The following is a 16,733-nucleotide window of genomic DNA, read 5'->3' on the forward strand; positions in this document are numbered from 1 at the left end:
AAGTCCACTCTATGATGAATATTTGGAAATAATGTGTCACAGTTTACTTTATTTTGCTATCCTCACTTACATAAATGAACTATAGTGTCCTGCACCCACTTGTAAAAAAATATCAAATATTATATCTGGTGTCTGAATAATTTTTGGACTGTATGTGCATACAGTATAGAGAGAGAGAAAGAGAGAGAGAGAGAGAGAGAGTAAATTATATATATATATATATATATATATATATATAAAATATAAGTATATTGCTGAAAGAAATACGGCACATCAAATGCATGAAAGTATAATAAACAGAAGGGAATCATGATGAATCATATTCCGCATGCCTCTAGTGTTAGTAGACTGATTTGTTCTGGGGGTTCATGTACTCTCCGCCTCCTCTGGAGGCTGTCCACGCACACACACACACACACACACACACACAGACAGAGCTCGTCCTGTGCGCAGACAGACAGGTGTCTTCTTCACAGCGAACCATGTCCTCGTCAAGAAACTCCTCAAACTTTACCCACACCAACAAGTTCGCGCAGCCTCCGTGGCGCGTGGCGCTCTGGTCGCTCGCGTTCGCGCTGGTTCTGCTGGTGGCCGTCACCGGGAACCTTATCGTTATCTGGATCATCGCGGCGCACAAGAGGATGAGGACCGTCACCAACTACTTTCTGCTCAACCTCGCGGCGTCTGACGTGTGCGTGGCCGCGCTCAACGCGCTGGTCAACTTCGTGTATGGAGCGCACGGAGACTGGTACTTCAGCAGCGCGTTCTGCCGCTTCCAGAACTTCTACCCCGTGACCGCCGTGTTCGCCAGCATCTACTCCATGAGCGCCATCGCCCTCGACAGGTACACACACACACACACACACACACGCAGGCACACGCGCGCACACACACACACACACACACAGACAGTTAGTGTGATATTGGTTCAGTCCTCATGACTGACATCTGCAGATACTGATGATGCCATTTAAAGTTAATATGGCTCAATTTTAAAGAGAAATAAAGAGAATTCAGAAATAAATACCTGCTGGATTTGAGATAAATGTGACCTATAGCTAATCTTCAAGTCTGCAATAATAACCACAAAACACTTTTCAAAAGTGAATTAAAAGAAACCATTTGAAATTTCCCAGCAAAGATTCTTGTAGTGTTATTTAGAGTCACAGCTGTCTGTCATCAGATTCATAATCACATCCCACCAGTGCAGGGGAGTAACTAGTTACATGTGTGGTAGTGACCGTCTCGACTCTAATTAACCCAACCAAAATACCAACTACGTCACCTTGGGAGTTTCACCCAAGGAATTATTCCCCAAGGCAACACACAGGTTCCCCACCCAAGGCAGTTACCAATAATGGGAGACACAGGCTTCCGTACAAAATTACCAAAGATTTTATTTTAGAAAAAAAACAATTAAATAAAATGCAGCGCTTGCCCTCAAGCTGGAGCACACACACACACAGACAACCCACAGGGCTGCAGTCTTACTTTGGGACAGACTAGGCCAAAGATCAATTCTTACTTGTACACACAGCAAAGCACTGCAATCCGTGAGAAACACCACCACCGCAAAAGAGGCTAGCCACACGCTCTCATCCCAAGTAAAGCTGCAGCTCCTGAGCGAAACACACACACAAAAGTAAAAATAAAAACACAAATACAAAAAAAATTAGTATCAATAAAGTTGGATGTTGCAACAAGACAATTAAATGTATCAAATGTATCAAAAAAATTTAAATAAAGTTACAAAACCAGCTGAAGAATCAGCCAAAGTAAACAATACTACAAGCACAATAGACAGAAAACAAATTTCCAAAAGGTTTGGATAAAAGCGTCTGCTAAAGGCATAAATGTAAATGTAAATTAACCGCTTAAATAAACAAACAAAAAAATCAAATATCGATATATAAACCAAACTAAACAAACTGCAAGAAGAGCCCTGCAAGAAGGCTCAATCACACCGCCAAACACAATATGTCCCACATGCTTCAATGGACAATGTAACACTCGAAGCTCAAGATGGTCAGATGGGAACAAACACTCAATGAAGAATTCCACGTAGGAACAAAGCAGCGACACAATCGTGGCAGAAAAGCCGCACTCCAGCAAGTCTCCAGCAAGACTCGGAACGTAGTGTGGCGGGAGGAGCAAACGACAGACACAGTGGGTGTGGCGTCAGGCCTCGGAGAGGTTTTTATTAAACAAAAATATTAAAATAAAGTGTCCAAAGGGGGAAAAGTGTCCAAAATAAACAGGGGATCTGGTGTCCTCGTCGTGCTGCGGGGCTTGTGAAGGAGGGCAGTGTTCAGGAGGGAAGGGTCCAGGAAAGGGGCGGAGTCCGGTGGCCGCACGCGCTCCCTTCTCGGGTCCGGGAGCGAGTGGCGGCGGCTTCCTTTAGCGGCGACGTCCTTCTCCTAAGCTCCCGGAGCTTCTGGGGGACTCGACGGCCCGGCATCCTGGCCCGTCGGCCGTCTAACGGGTGCGGCAGTCCTCCTACTCGACGCGCCCTTCCTGGACCCACGAGGACACCAGCGTGCATGCACGGGGAAGAGACCGGTCTCCCGAGGAGAGGCGCGCTCAGCATTTAAACGGCGGTGATGAGGCTCTATTCACATCAGGTGCGCCTCATCACACGCCGCCAGCCATGGCTGTTTCAGCGCCCCTCCTCTCTCACACACCCACTCCCGTCGGGAGCCTGGTGAAGGGCGGCGAATACGGGACGGGGTGGTGATGACAATAAGGGGGGAGGCAGCCGACTCGTCACAGTAGTCAAAGCATTCAAACACTCCGTTTAAAAGGAATCCTCATCAGTCCGCGTACACTAAAACCAGGCTAAAAGTCATTAACTTTGCCAAATACTGAAACACTACAACATAACCAAAAATCGAAGCCAACATACGTACCAAGCAGAGAGAGAGAGAACAATACATGCCAAGGAAAGCAAAAGGCAAAAAAACGAAGCAGACGCGTGCTGGTATGAAACTCGCTTGTAGGCCAACAAAGCCACACAGGAGGGGAAGGCAGATGGAAAGTGGAGCCGAAACATGCCGCCACAGACAAACAACCCAGCCAGGAGGAACAGCAGCATCCCAGAGGGGAGTCACATTCCTGAGCAATCGGTGTGTGACGCTTATGTACGTAGCACGCCGCTAATTACTGACGTCACAACTATAACGCATGCCACACATGTAACAGGATTATGTCATTGAATAATTGCAAAATAAATGTAACTATAACCTATTACAGTTACTGAAAATAAAAATGTAATTAAATTACAGTTACTTATAAAAATGTTAATGATTACAAAGGGGTTACATCTGAATATTTGATGTATGAAGCTAGGATATGTTGAATAATGTTAATGTTAGCCTCCTGCTATTTAAAGGCTATTTAGTAAAGCGATGCAGTACTGATGCTTTTGATAGGTTCTCGTTTGAATTTGCAGCATGTCTGCCAATCACATCAATCCAGTTTGCCGCTACAAACTGTCTAAGAGTTGCCACCATGGCGTGTTAAAAATGTGTTCCAGTGCTGTGCTTTAAAATTCAATTATTATAATCTTAATTCAAGTAATGAAGAATTCTGAAAGTCTGACAGTAATCAGTGTTGAGTTCTACTGTAAGGTTAACGCTGCCTGCTTTACAGTTTTTAATCAGAATCAGAATGAGCTTTTATTGCAAGGTATGTTTACACATACGAGGAATTTGTTTTCGTGACAGAAGCTTCCACAGTGCAACAGAATGACAGCAACAAAACAAAATACACAGATAATAAAAAGAAGAATTAAGAAATAGAACAAGTAAATATACAAATAGACAGGTATATTATGTGCCAATTGAAATGTAGACTCAGCTGCTTACACACAAAAACTTTCCTTATCACACAGTTTCTGAAAGTTGTCACTCAAACAGCAGAAGCACACACCAAATCTGCAAACCCAGACCCTAATTCTCAGCCTTTGACTCGGTATTCAATTTCATTAAGTTTTTGCAAAACACAACACACAATTCTCTTTGCAACACAAAAATCTAACAGGAATTAATATTATGGCAAAGGTGTTTGTAAATGTTTGCTTTTGAGATGTGTTTGTGACTCATTTTGCAAGAGATGTGAGGCTTTTTTTTTTTTTTGTGTGTGTGCAATTCTTGGATTTGTTTGTAAATTTTAGAAAAAAAGAGACAAAGTTTTGAAAATGTGTGTAAGCAGCTGAAAAAAAACTAAATTTTTGAAAATCATTAACAGTTAAAAACATCGTATAAATTTAGAAAAGTAATCAAATGTATTCAGTTACATTGCTTTAATAAAATAATTGAAATAGTTACACTACTCATTACATTTTATATAAGGTAACTTGTAATCTGTAACCTGTTACATTTGCAAAGTAACCTTCTCAACACTGCATCCCACAAACCTCGTATGAGTGTGAGGCAATCCAGGAATCAGCAAACTAATGAACTACTGCAACACAGCTGCCAACAGAGCTTCTCCGCTCCAGTCCTCAGAATGTCTGACGCGTGTCACTGTCCAGATGAGCTCAATCAGGTGTTTTATCAAATGCATTCTGGGTCCCGAGGACTGGAGTTGAGAAACTGGTTCTGGCACAAATGGAATCATGTATCTGTTTAACTGCTTTATACTAAACATTAGTGCATGTCTGCAGTCTGCACGTTTGTTAAGATAAATGATTATATGTTGATGAATTTTTTCTTTGTGTCGTCATCTTCTGTCATTTACAGAAGGTTATTTCCAAATACATGTTTGTGCGTAATGCGTATTTCAAACGACTGCCCGGGGTCAGCTGACAGATCGGGTCGCTGTTGTGTGTCCTCACGAAACTTTAGCATTTACACGTGTTTTAAGCCTTGCCAATTTAAACATTCAAGCTGTTTTAAATCATTAAAGCACAAGAAGACACAATAGAACATTCAGTGCTTGAGTGCAGCGTTCTTTGCTTTTTAAGGCTTTGAGGGAAAACAATGTAGAATTGATTGCATATTCAGGGGTGAACTAAAGGGGCTGAATGTTTTTATTACTATGCCCTGTATGCATCATCACTGAATTTTCATGCAGAGTGAAATCATTTCTAGAACTGCGTATTTGCTCTCTGCACATTCAACAGTGTCTGCTTACTTACTTATTCTGCATATATTTTTTGATGAGAAATAAACCTAAAAGCTGAAGATTCTTTTTTGTGGTGTCTTCAGTAATATACATGATCAATAGAAACTGACATGACAGACAGTGATTAACCTCATTATATGTCTCTATGCATAAATAGACATTTACATTGATGCGCAGACAAAATTGTCAGATTTTGTAAATTTGCTTGCATTTGTCTAGAATTTAAATTAACATACAAAATGAGCCTAAAATTGCAGAAATAAGCCTTTTTTAATTAAAGTAATGTTTAGTAAAATTAACGTAATTTTTTTTTACATTTTCATGGTTCAGTACTGTTTTTTTTAAAATAAAGTTTAGTTTCAGCACTATATTAGTTCATTTTAAAAACTATCATTGATTAATCGGTTACTAGCCAGCCAACATTGATTAATGTTCCAACCTAGTTACCATTATCAGTAAAATCCACTATTGGTTGCAGTGGAAAGATTCCATGGAAATGAAAGGTTCTTCATGGAACCATCGATGCCAATAAAGAACCTTTATTTTTAAGAGTGCACCAATCATTGTTACAGAAAATAAAAATCATACGTACAGGTGAAACACATCCAGGTCACTTCCTGTGTCACTTCCTCTTTGATCAGGTACATAGCGATCATCCACCCGATGAAGCCCCGCCTCTCAGGAACAGCCACGAAAGGCGTGATTGTGTGCGTGTGGATTCTGGCTGCATTTCTGGCGTTTCCACTCTGCTTTTATTCTGTAACCGAAGTGAGGCCTCACAGGACAGTCTGCTATGTGGCCTGGCCGCGGCGTGATGACGACGCCTTCATGTGAGAGACAGACAGACGTCGTCTTCACTGAGTATGACCCTCTGTTCCCTGTCGCAGGCTGACTTGTGTGTGTGTTGAACAGATATCACGTGATTGTGGCGGTGCTGGTGTATCTCCTGCCGCTGGCGCTCATGGCTGCCACCTACAGCAGGGTCGGGCTCACGCTGTGGGGCGGAGGATTTCCAGGACACTCTTCTGGAAACTTCCAGGATCACCTGCAGGCCAAGAGAAAGGTGCTCATGCTCTTCTACTCATTTGTTAATTTAGAACAGCAGTTCTCAACCAGGGCCGTAGGATGGCTTAAAAGTATTTAAATTAATAAGCAATAGGCTACAGTTTGTCAACATAGTCTGATGTTTGAATGGGCAGCCTTTGTCAAATGAGCACAAGCACATGTTGTTCGGTGTTCTAGAGCTGAACTATGGCTTATACAATGTTCTGATCCAGAGATGTTTCTCTCACCCTTTTCAATAGAAGTCTATAGGTTGATTTGACAGTTGTCAGATATTTAAAGTAAAGTAAAGTGAAGTGAAGTGAAGTTACCAGGGACGGATTGGGAGTAAAAAACGGCCCTGGATTTTCTCTCAAATAGGCCCACCACAACTACAGTACAAACAGTCGCCAGATCTCACAATATTGCAGCAATCCTGTTGCATTTATGGCAAATAACATCATAAAACCCATGGTGACCCTGCTGACAAAAACAATAGAAACCATCACAGAAATTCTAATGATTTCAACTACAAATACCATTACAAACTATCAACTTTTAACCATTAAAACCATTAAAGAATGGTTTCCTGTAGTGTGTTTTGGGACATATTACATTAGGATTTAGTGTTTTTTGTTGTTGTTTTTAAACGGCCAATTACCAGTAGAGACCAACAGGCACCATTACAGTTTCTATTAAAACCAATAATTCTTAATAATCTCCTTCTGAGATTATTAAGGCCTCTTTTTCTGAAATCGGTAATTCCATTCAGTTATTGATTAACTCATCTCTAACTGCTGGGGTAGTCCCGAAATGTTTTAAGCATGCTGTAGTTCAACTTTTGCTTAAGAAACAGGGCTTGGAGGAAGGTTGCCTTGACAATTATCGGCCTGTCTCTAAGCTTTCATTTTTATCAAAACTTTTAGAAAAAGTTGTATATTCACAATTGATTTCCTTTTTGAATGAAGCTAAATTAACAGAACCTCTTCAATCCGGTTTCTCTGCACAGCATAGTACTGAGTCAGCTTTGCTTAAAGTGTTCAATGACATCTTACTTGCAGTTGATAGTGGTAAAAATTCAGTACTGCTGCTTCTCGATCTTACAGCTGCCTTCGATACAGTTGATCATAATATTCTCCTTTGCCGATTAGAGCATTTGTTTGGTATTGGGGGTATTGCTTTGCAGTGGTTTAATTCATATATTAGAGACAGGTCTTTTTCTGTTGAGTTGGGTAAGTTCTCTTCATCTGTTGCTCCTATTGTCTGTGGGGTCCCTCAAGGATCCATTTTGGGGCCACTTCTTTTTAATTTATATATGCGACCATTGGGAGATGTTATTAGGAGACATAATGTTTCATTTCATTTATATGCTGATGATACCCAGTTGTACATACCACTGAAAGCTGGCGATACTATTGAACCTTTATTGGCCTGTCTTGGGGACATTAAGAAATGGTTGTCTAATAATTTTCTTCGACTTAATGAAGACAAAACAGAAGTAATCATCTTTGGCCCCCCTAAGTTAAGAAGTGGTTTAATACAGGAGCTTGGCAAGCATTTCTCCTCAGTCTCTTCCCAGGTCAGGAACCTTGGTGTCATTCTGGACTCTGAGCTTTGCTTAACTAAGCAAATTAATACAGTTGTCAAGAATAGTTTTTATCAGTTAAGGATTATTTCAAGATTGAAATCATTTCTGTCTTTTAATGACCTGGAGAAAGTCATTCATGCTTTTATTACCTCCCGTCTCGATTATTGTAATTCATTATATTTGGGTCTTCCTCAGTCATCCATCGCACGTTTACAGATGGTACAGAATGCTGCTGCAAGGCTGTTGACTAGGACTAAGAAAACTGATCACATTACACCAATTTTAGCCTCTCTTCACTGGCTTCCTGTTCATTTTAGAATTCAGTTTAAAATTTTATTGTTTGTTTTTAAAGCACTTAATGGTCAAGCCCCATCTTATCTCACAGATCATCTTACTCTACATTCATCCTCCAGATCTCTAAGATCTTCTGTCAGGGCTCTTTTAGTTGTCCCGCGTTCACGTTTAAAAACAAAGGGTGATAGAGCTTTTTCGATTGCTGCCCCTCGTCTTTGGAATCAACTGCCACTGGACATTCGCCTTGCACCTTCTATTACAACTTTTAAAATGAAGTTGAAAACTTATCTTTATTCCCAGGCATTTTAATTTGATTTATCTATGTTCTATTGTTTTACTGTATCATCTGTTTTATTTTATGTTTATCTTTGACTTTGTTCAGCACTTTGGTCAGCTCTGCTGAGATAAATGTGCTATATAAATAAACTTTACTTACTTACTTACTTACAATACAATTGGATGTCACCTTATTGAGACAAAAAGCCCTCCACAACTACCCTAACCCTACCCGATACTTTATTTTCAACTTTTTGATTATTTACTTTATTAAAAAATAAATGCTTTTCTCATGTGATTTGAAATTTGAAAAGGAAGGAAAAAAAAGTTCGCCAAAAGGCGGATTCGAACCCGGGTTGATCGCGTCAAAAGGAGAATGACACACGCTTTAACATCTGCACCACTGGAGCTGATGACTTTCAGCTGTCCTTTGTAATGTTGACTAGCCCAGTGACACGTTGTTGAGTGGAGTTTATATAGACATTCCGCGTTACTTAATCTGACACTTTTTCTTTGATAATGATCCAGCCAGGCTGACGGCCACTGGATGGACGGCCATTCTGGAATGTCCAGATGGCCAGTCCGCCCCTGGAAATTACATGTGGCCAAGTATGGTGACCCATACTCGGAATTAGTGCCCTGCATTTAACCCATCCAGCCACCCATTAGCATACACACAGCAGTGAACCTTCACCTTTGTGGTACTTAAGGTGGAGAGAGTGCTGGACATTCACTCCCCACACCTACAATCCCTGCCCGACCTGAGACTCGAACCCACAACCTTTGTGTTGAGTCCAGCTCTCTATCCATTAGGCCACAACTGCCGCAATAAACAGATGTTCAGAAACGATTTGTAAAGGGGTTGCAATCCCTAAACGAATACAGACAATAATCACGTATTCATAGAATCCAATCATCATAATCTGATACCTTATTTCTAAGGTAGCAGGTTAGTTATAATCCAACCGTGGTACTTAGCAAGATACTTGGCAGTCTGAATCCAAAGATCCCACCTGTTTGTCTCTACGATGTTCTGATCCAGAGATATTCCTCTCATCCTTTTCAATGAAATTTTATGGGTTTTGGGGGGTTTTGTTTCATGGAAACCATAAGTCAGATCAGGTAGTAAAGATAAAGCAACATGAGTCAGAACAATTTGAAGGTCTGAACCAATTTTAGTGCTTATAGCATTAAAATTGTAGGAGTGCTGTTTTTAGTCAAGAACATGCAATTTCTTGAAGCTTCTCTAATCACATAAGTAAGCACTTTATTGTCATTGTACATACTGAATTATGGATGAATTTAATATACTATAATAATCAACATTTCAAGTGGATCAAAAAAGTTAATCTAAGTTGTCCTAAGACAAGAGTGCATTTTGGTTTTAGGACAACTTTGATGAAAGGTTTTGATCCACTTCAGATGTTGACTACTGTAATACACTTGAAGTTTCTGTTAATAAAATAAGGTTGGGGACCAGCAGTTCTGTCATAACTATGGCAGAAATCCTTTAGAATATTTGAGGGCCTTTTGAATATAGTGTTGGACGATGAGTGCCCTCGAAAAAATGTTGCAAACCGCTAGTTCAGTGGATGCTTTTATCCAAAAAGGAACATCTGCAGTACACTCAGGTGTATTTTACTGACAAGAGGACAAATAGCACACATATTAGATTAGTTTGGGTTAGTTTAGGTTAAGAGCAAATGAAGATTTTGTCAGAGAATCACTATGTATGTTTACTGCTTTTGTGGGCTTTAATTATGGTTTCATTCATTATGTTTTTCTTTTTTTTCTGATTGTCTTTAGTTTAATGCTGTTTAAACATAGAGTGTTCATTTGTTCTAGTCTTTTGTTTGCTGTCACACAAGTTTTGTCTTGGTAAGTAGCCAACTAAACCTTCCTACAGTTGTCAGTAGTTCAGCTGTTTTTGTCCAGCGAGTAACAGTGTTACTCAATGTGTGACGTGTTTGTATGTAATATATCACTCACGCAGGCAGTGAACACACACCTCTCTTCATTCATAGGTTTTGTGTAAATGAATTAGTTCCAAAAATAATTCAGTAGACTCTCTCTTTGTCTTTGTAGGTGAAATATGTAGTTAATACAGCTGTCCCTCACTATATAATTGACTATGAATTAAGCTTGCTAATTGTATTTAAATTTCAGTGATGCTGCTGCTTTGTAGAGTAATGACTTTATCTTGGGTAACTTGACTATAGTTTAACTGCTTTTGTTTTGCATAAATGTAGCAGCCGCAGAATCATGTGTATGTCTGTGTTCTTAGTTTTATGGCTATGGTTGTGCTGATGTTTCTGTAGGTTGTGAAGATGATGGTGATCGTAGTGGTAACATTTGCTGTCTGTTGGCTTCCATATCATGTGTATTTCATCATAACAAGCTTCAACCGGAAGCTAAAGAAGATCAAGTCGATCCAGCAGGTGTATCTGTCGGTGCTGTGGCTCTCCATGAGCTCCTCCATGTACAACCCCATCATCTACTGCTGCCTCAACAGCAGGTACTGCTTACACACAAACATCAGCGAACGCATGTGTTTAACACCTGTGCATTTACATTCACAATTTATGATATGCTCTTCTCTAAAGTTTACTTTCGTAGCAAACTAACATATCATTAACTCTTCCCTGCCACTGACAAAATTTTCCAGCTTTTCACTGAGTTTTCAGTGTTATACGGTAGGAGGCACTATTTTGCATCTTCTGAAAGAATATTGAACATCTGTGTCAAAACACAGCATAGAAGATGCAGAAACAAGGGATTGCAATTGTAAAAATAACACGATCATCAAACATTAAACAGCAAATAATTTAAAACCGCCTAAAGTTATCGAATTAAATGTCAACCCAGGAAGTGGTATTTAAAAAAACGCTAGCGAGGAAAGAGTTTTAACTCTCTTCCATCAACACTTCAAAAGCTTCAGTCCGAAACCACTTACTGGATCGACACATCATTCAATAACGTTACACAGTTTTGATTTACGGTATATGCTGTTTAATGTTTAATGATTGTGTTATTTCACATATGCATCTGCTTACATACGCGATCACTTGTTTCTGCTGCTTCTTTGCCGCGTTTTGATACAGATGTTCAATACTCTTTCAGAAGATGTGTAATAGTGCCTCGTACCGCACACCAGTGAAAACACGGGAAGATGGGAAATTACGTCAATGGCAGGGAAAGAGTTAACACTAAATCCAGAGGTAAATGTGATGTCAAGTGCTGTTCACCAGCTGTTTTAATGACATCTTCCTTCGGTTAAATCACTGTTTAGAATGATTGAGAGATGATGCATTTCAGTAAGTTCAGATGATGCCTCATCTTTCAAAATTTATTTCAGTTTATAGCTAGTAGCAAAGAAGTAAAGAAGATTGTTTCATGTGCTGTTTGAACTGAGATGCCTACAGCGATCTGTCATGCACATTAAAGACATATTGGACAGACATATGAGCTGAGTACTCACCCAGCTAACAGAGAACGTTTTCACAACTTTCACAACTTTTTTACAAGTTATATAAATGTTGGGAAAACTTTTCTTCAAAGTAAAGTTTATAGAACATTCTATAACATTAACAACAACAAAAAAAGTTAGCAGAATGTTGTAAGAAACGTTTTGTAACCTTTAAATGACGTTAAAATGGACATCAATGCTTTAGAAATATTTCAAAACAATTTTCCCAGAACATTTTTATAACCTAAATTTGTTAGCCGAGCACTACTTGAACCGTTAAAGACTATTTGGTGGTTCATTGACATCACACTGGCAATGTTTACTTGCACAGTTTTTAGAAAGTTGAGAAAACTCAAAAGTTTAAAGGGGTCATCGGATGCTAAATTCACTTTGCTTGTTGTTTGAACATAAATGTGTGTTGGAAGTGTGTGTACACATCCATGCTATAATGACAAAAATCCACCCAGTGTTTATTTTTTTAAATCCCTATTTTAAAATCCCCTTTCTCAAATCAGGCCGTTCCAAGAGTCCTGTCAGAATGACGTAATTCTGTACAGGCCCCTCCCACAATAGTTGATTGACAAGACCGTCTTACCTTAGAGCCGTCCTGAGTGAGCTGAGAGTTGTCCGCCTCCAGTGCAGGGACAAGAATGACAAGAATGTCTCAGATTAAGGGATTGAGGTGTTTTGTTGTTAGATGTAATAATGAATAAAGCAGGCATCATGTACTCCTGACATCTGAGCCGCTAAAAACGCATTAATGTTACTATAGTTTTTGAAAGGCATGCGATGATCCCCGAGCTACCGAAATGCGTCTATGTTCACGAGAATCATTCATCATCCAGCTTCAACTACAGAAGAAGTGAGTATAAGGTTTTTTTATGAATCTTTGCAAATCGCCTTTCCTAATAATGTGCTAGTCAGCCAGTTTCATGGCTGAAGTTTACAGTACTGCTCGTCACTCCATGGAAGAGAGGGACGGGGTTAGCAGAGCTCATTAGCATTTAAAGCAACATGGACTAGAATGGCTTGCTGAAAACAGAGCTGTTTTTTACAGGTTAAAAAGGGTGTTTTTTTTACAGTACCATCGAGAAATTTTAACCAAAGTTTTAGACTTTTCATTAAGACCCTGAAGAATCATATCAGCTTGTGGAAAATGAGCATCCGATGACCCCTTTAAGGCAACCAGCTTCAGGAGATTTTTGAGTTGCATGTATAAAACAACACCAATCCTATTGGTCCACGTGACCCGTGACATCATAGAGTTCCCTAGAAGGGCAACGTCTCGGGTTACCCATGTAACCATGGTTCCACGAGAGGGAACGAGATGTTGCGTACCCTCTCCATGCCTTCGGCTTGCCTGTTTACATCTCCTCAGACAACTGAGTTGGTGACGTATTCAGCAGGAGCCCTTTTATACTTTTGGGTACCCGTCTATGATGTCACAGGCCACGTGGACCAATAGGATTGGTGTTGTTTTATATATATGCTTCAGGCACCGGTCATGCTGGCTGTATTCCCCAAAGTGTCCACCAGGACACAGCGTCTTGTTCCCTCTCGGGGAACCATGGTTACATGGGTAACCCGAGACGTTTTCTCAGCTTTTGATTTTTTACAGTGTATTTATCACACAGTTTAAACACGTGTCCCCGCACCCAAACCAGTCGTCTGTGGATGAGAATCCGAAACAAGGACTGGTGGGAGGTTGTCTTGCTAGGTGTTGGGGAGGGGTTAGGATTAGGCAATCAGGTAGCAGTTTCAACAAGGGCGATAATAATTTGGCAGGGAGTCGAAAATGGGTACAACACCGTCAATCCAATTACAAACAGATTATTTGGTTGCATGTAAACATACCCACCGATACAGTAGTGGTTTTGATTATATACCGAGTTTCTCTCTCTCACTTGCATTTCTGCCACAGGTTCCGCGCAGGCTTCAAGCGTGTGTTTCGCTGCTGTCCCTTCATTCACGTGTCGGAGAGTGATGAGCTGGAGCTCCAGACCACCCGCCTCCAGCAGCAGCGGCAGAGCAGCCTATACACGGTCACGCGTGTGGAGTCCTGCCCCGACGCTCACGCTAACCCGGCCAGACGCAAGAGCTCCAGCACCAGCCGCTGCAGCCAGTCACGGCCTTCCTCCCGGCCCTCACTCAACGGGGCTCTCCACGGCTGAGAGAACACCAGCATCACCTTCACTAGCTGCAATAGCTCCACACCTGTGTGACCCTGGAGCACAAAACCAGTCATGAGGGTCCATTTTTTTTAATTGAAAGCTGAATAAATAAGCTTTCCATTGATGTATGGTTTTTTAGGATAGGACAATATTTGGCTGAGATACAACTATTTGAAAATCTGGAATCTGAGGGTGCAAAAAAATCTAAATATAAGATCTTCTCATCTCCTTTAAAGTTGTCCAAATTAAGTTCTTAGCAATGTATATTACTAATCAAAAATTAAGTTTTGATATATTTACGGTACCTTCATGGAACATGATCTTTACTAAATATCCTAATTATTTTTGGCATAAAAGAAAAATGGATAATTTTGACCCATGCAATGTATTGTTGGCTATTGCTACAAATATATTTGTGCTACTTATGACTACTTTTGTGCTCCAGGATCACATATGACGCTGAACATTCAGAGGACACACACCGCCTGTTGATGTTTGCATTGTTAAACTTTATTTGATGGTCCCTTTTAGACATTCTATTGACTATAAGTAACTTGGCAGCTGTATGTCAGCTAGCTCTCATTAGACTGCCATGTGAGCGTTAGTAGAATAATTTGACTTGTTCTTATAAAGCTTTAGTAGAATGTCATTTGAAATAAAGTGTTAATAGATATTGAACAAACAGTCTACTAAAGGTGCTTTCGCACCGCATAGTTCTATAGAGGATGTCGTGTTCGGAGCTGTTTTTGTTGTGTGTCGTGGGTTTGTGAAAACGGAGATGGAATATAAATGCATAGTTTACGCAATTAAATGATCGTTAAAATCTGACTAATTCTCCTGTGACAACTTGTAGTGTTATCATTGAGGCTGAGAAAAGAACATAATGCTGAATATTTTGAATATTTTCTTCAAGGAATTCAGTTCTGCACATAGTACATATATTGTGAAAAGATTCAGAATATTTATAAATTACAGCAAATTACAGGTTTTACTGCATTTTACAAAATGTCCCAAATTTTCTGAAAACAGGGTTGTAGTTGCAAAGTTGCTTATGGTCAACTGATCATCTAACAGTGATCATCAAAGTGAAGTGTTACCGTGCAGTTACATCACATGGATTTCTTCGCTCATATTGAGCACACGCATCTCCTCGCACTCTCACTCTCGAATGCAGCTTTGAAACGCACCCTTCGTTTCCCGGGCCATGAAGGATATTACAGCAGATGAAAATGCCAGATTATGCAAGTATTGGGTTTCAACTTAATCAAATATTTAAAGTTACAAAAAAAACTTAGTTTCTCCAAACACACAACATTAAACACAGTTTAAATGTTGACGTATGTCTTACTGAGATACAATCTTATACTTTATTATGTGCGTAAATGGAGCGAGGTGAACGCATTTAGACAGCATGTGAACTCTGTTGAATGTAACTTTTAAAAAAAGTACAGCAAAAATGTTACCATTGCTCGTCAGGAGCAGCTGTTACTGTTACTTTGTGCCCTTTGAAGGATGCAGCCTCTGAATTGGGACGCAGTGTGTGTCACTGGTCGGGTTCACATGCTAAGATGTCGTACAGATGAGTCTTTCACGCATCTGAAGCACAGATCACACGCTCCTGTTGCATGTCGTTTTTGTAGGTTTGTGCAGAAAAATCAGTGTCACCATAACCAGCAGTGTAATGATAATAAAGTTGTGTGCTTCACCTGTATATCATCATCTCTGTTGTTAATAGCAGTAGTTTGTAATTTACAGTTACTGTGTGTTTGTGTGTGTGTGTGTGTGTGTAAACATAACAGTAAATAGTTAATGATGTTTATCTGAATGTGTAAGAATGCAAACAGGTTTTCTGTAAGGGTTAGGGGACAGAAAATATCGTTTGGTCAGAATAAAAGTAATAGAAGTCTATTGAATGTCCCCACAATTCACAGAAACAAACGTGAATGGAGTGTATTGAAAATCTGAAATAGCACAAAGTTTCCTGTGAGGGCTAAGTTTAGGTGTAGGGTAGGTGTAGGGCAATAACACATACAGTTTGTACAGTATAAAAACCATTACGCCTATGGGATGTCCCCACTTTTCACAAAAACAAACGTGTGTGTGTGTGTGTGTTTGTGAGTGAGTAAGTGTGTGCAGATCTGTATCCACCGTCCAAAAGGTAAATATAAGAACAGTGTCTGTGTTGGTAGGTTAGTGAGGGAACTGTGATTTTCTTCATCTTGATTCATTGATTCATTGCTTCACTGGTTCTTTCATGTGTGTGTTGTGTATCTCTGATTAGGAAAGTCAAACTAAAATGCAGCAGATTAATCTTGTGGCATTTTTCCAGATGACAGGAGCTCCGCTGACACACCAGACGCTGCGCAGACAACAATAACAGTGTGTGTGTGTGTGTGTGTGTATGTGTCACGAGTCATTGCTGTCAACACAGTAACAGAACATTTCTAAGCATTTGCAACATGAAACAAACTCTCCTTTTTATTGATTACTGTAATTCTGCTTCAGTCTGATTCAAGCAAGTGTGTGTGTGTGTGTGTATGAAGACAGTGTCTTCTCACTATCATGAATATCACTCTCTCTCACACACACACACACACACACCCAGGCAGGCCGGTGACTATAAATGGAAGTGGTTTGTGGGTTTGGTGATGTTCACACACATGGGCACTGGCAGCTCCGCACATGTAGTTCATCACACTCATGGCACAGACAGCTGGACTATAAACAGGAATAAATAGATGTAAACATCAGCCCTATAAAACAAACAGCGTGA

At 40.1% G+C, this 16,733-nt stretch overlaps 1 protein-coding gene across 1 annotated transcript; it reads left to right on the forward strand.

The window, feature by feature from the left end:
• Positions 1-408: 408 nt before the first annotated feature.
• Positions 409-15,670, forward strand: LOC306859762 (neuromedin-K receptor). Its single transcript, XM_079401004.1, has 6 exons — positions 409-844; positions 5,766-5,954; positions 6,037-6,187; positions 10,642-10,838; positions 13,711-14,005; positions 14,406-15,670. The coding sequence occupies exons 1-5, from the start codon at positions 483-485 to the stop codon at positions 13,958-13,960; spliced, it is 1,149 nt and encodes a 382-aa protein (XP_079257130.1). The 5' UTR covers positions 409-482; the 3' UTR covers positions 13,961-14,005; positions 14,406-15,670.
• The last annotated feature ends 1,063 nt before the right edge of the window (positions 15,671-16,733 follow it).

This window comes from Barbus barbus (genome assembly GCF_936440315.1).
Source record: "Barbus barbus genome assembly, chromosome: 40".
NCBI lineage: Eukaryota > Metazoa > Chordata > Actinopteri > Cypriniformes > Cyprinidae > Barbus > Barbus barbus.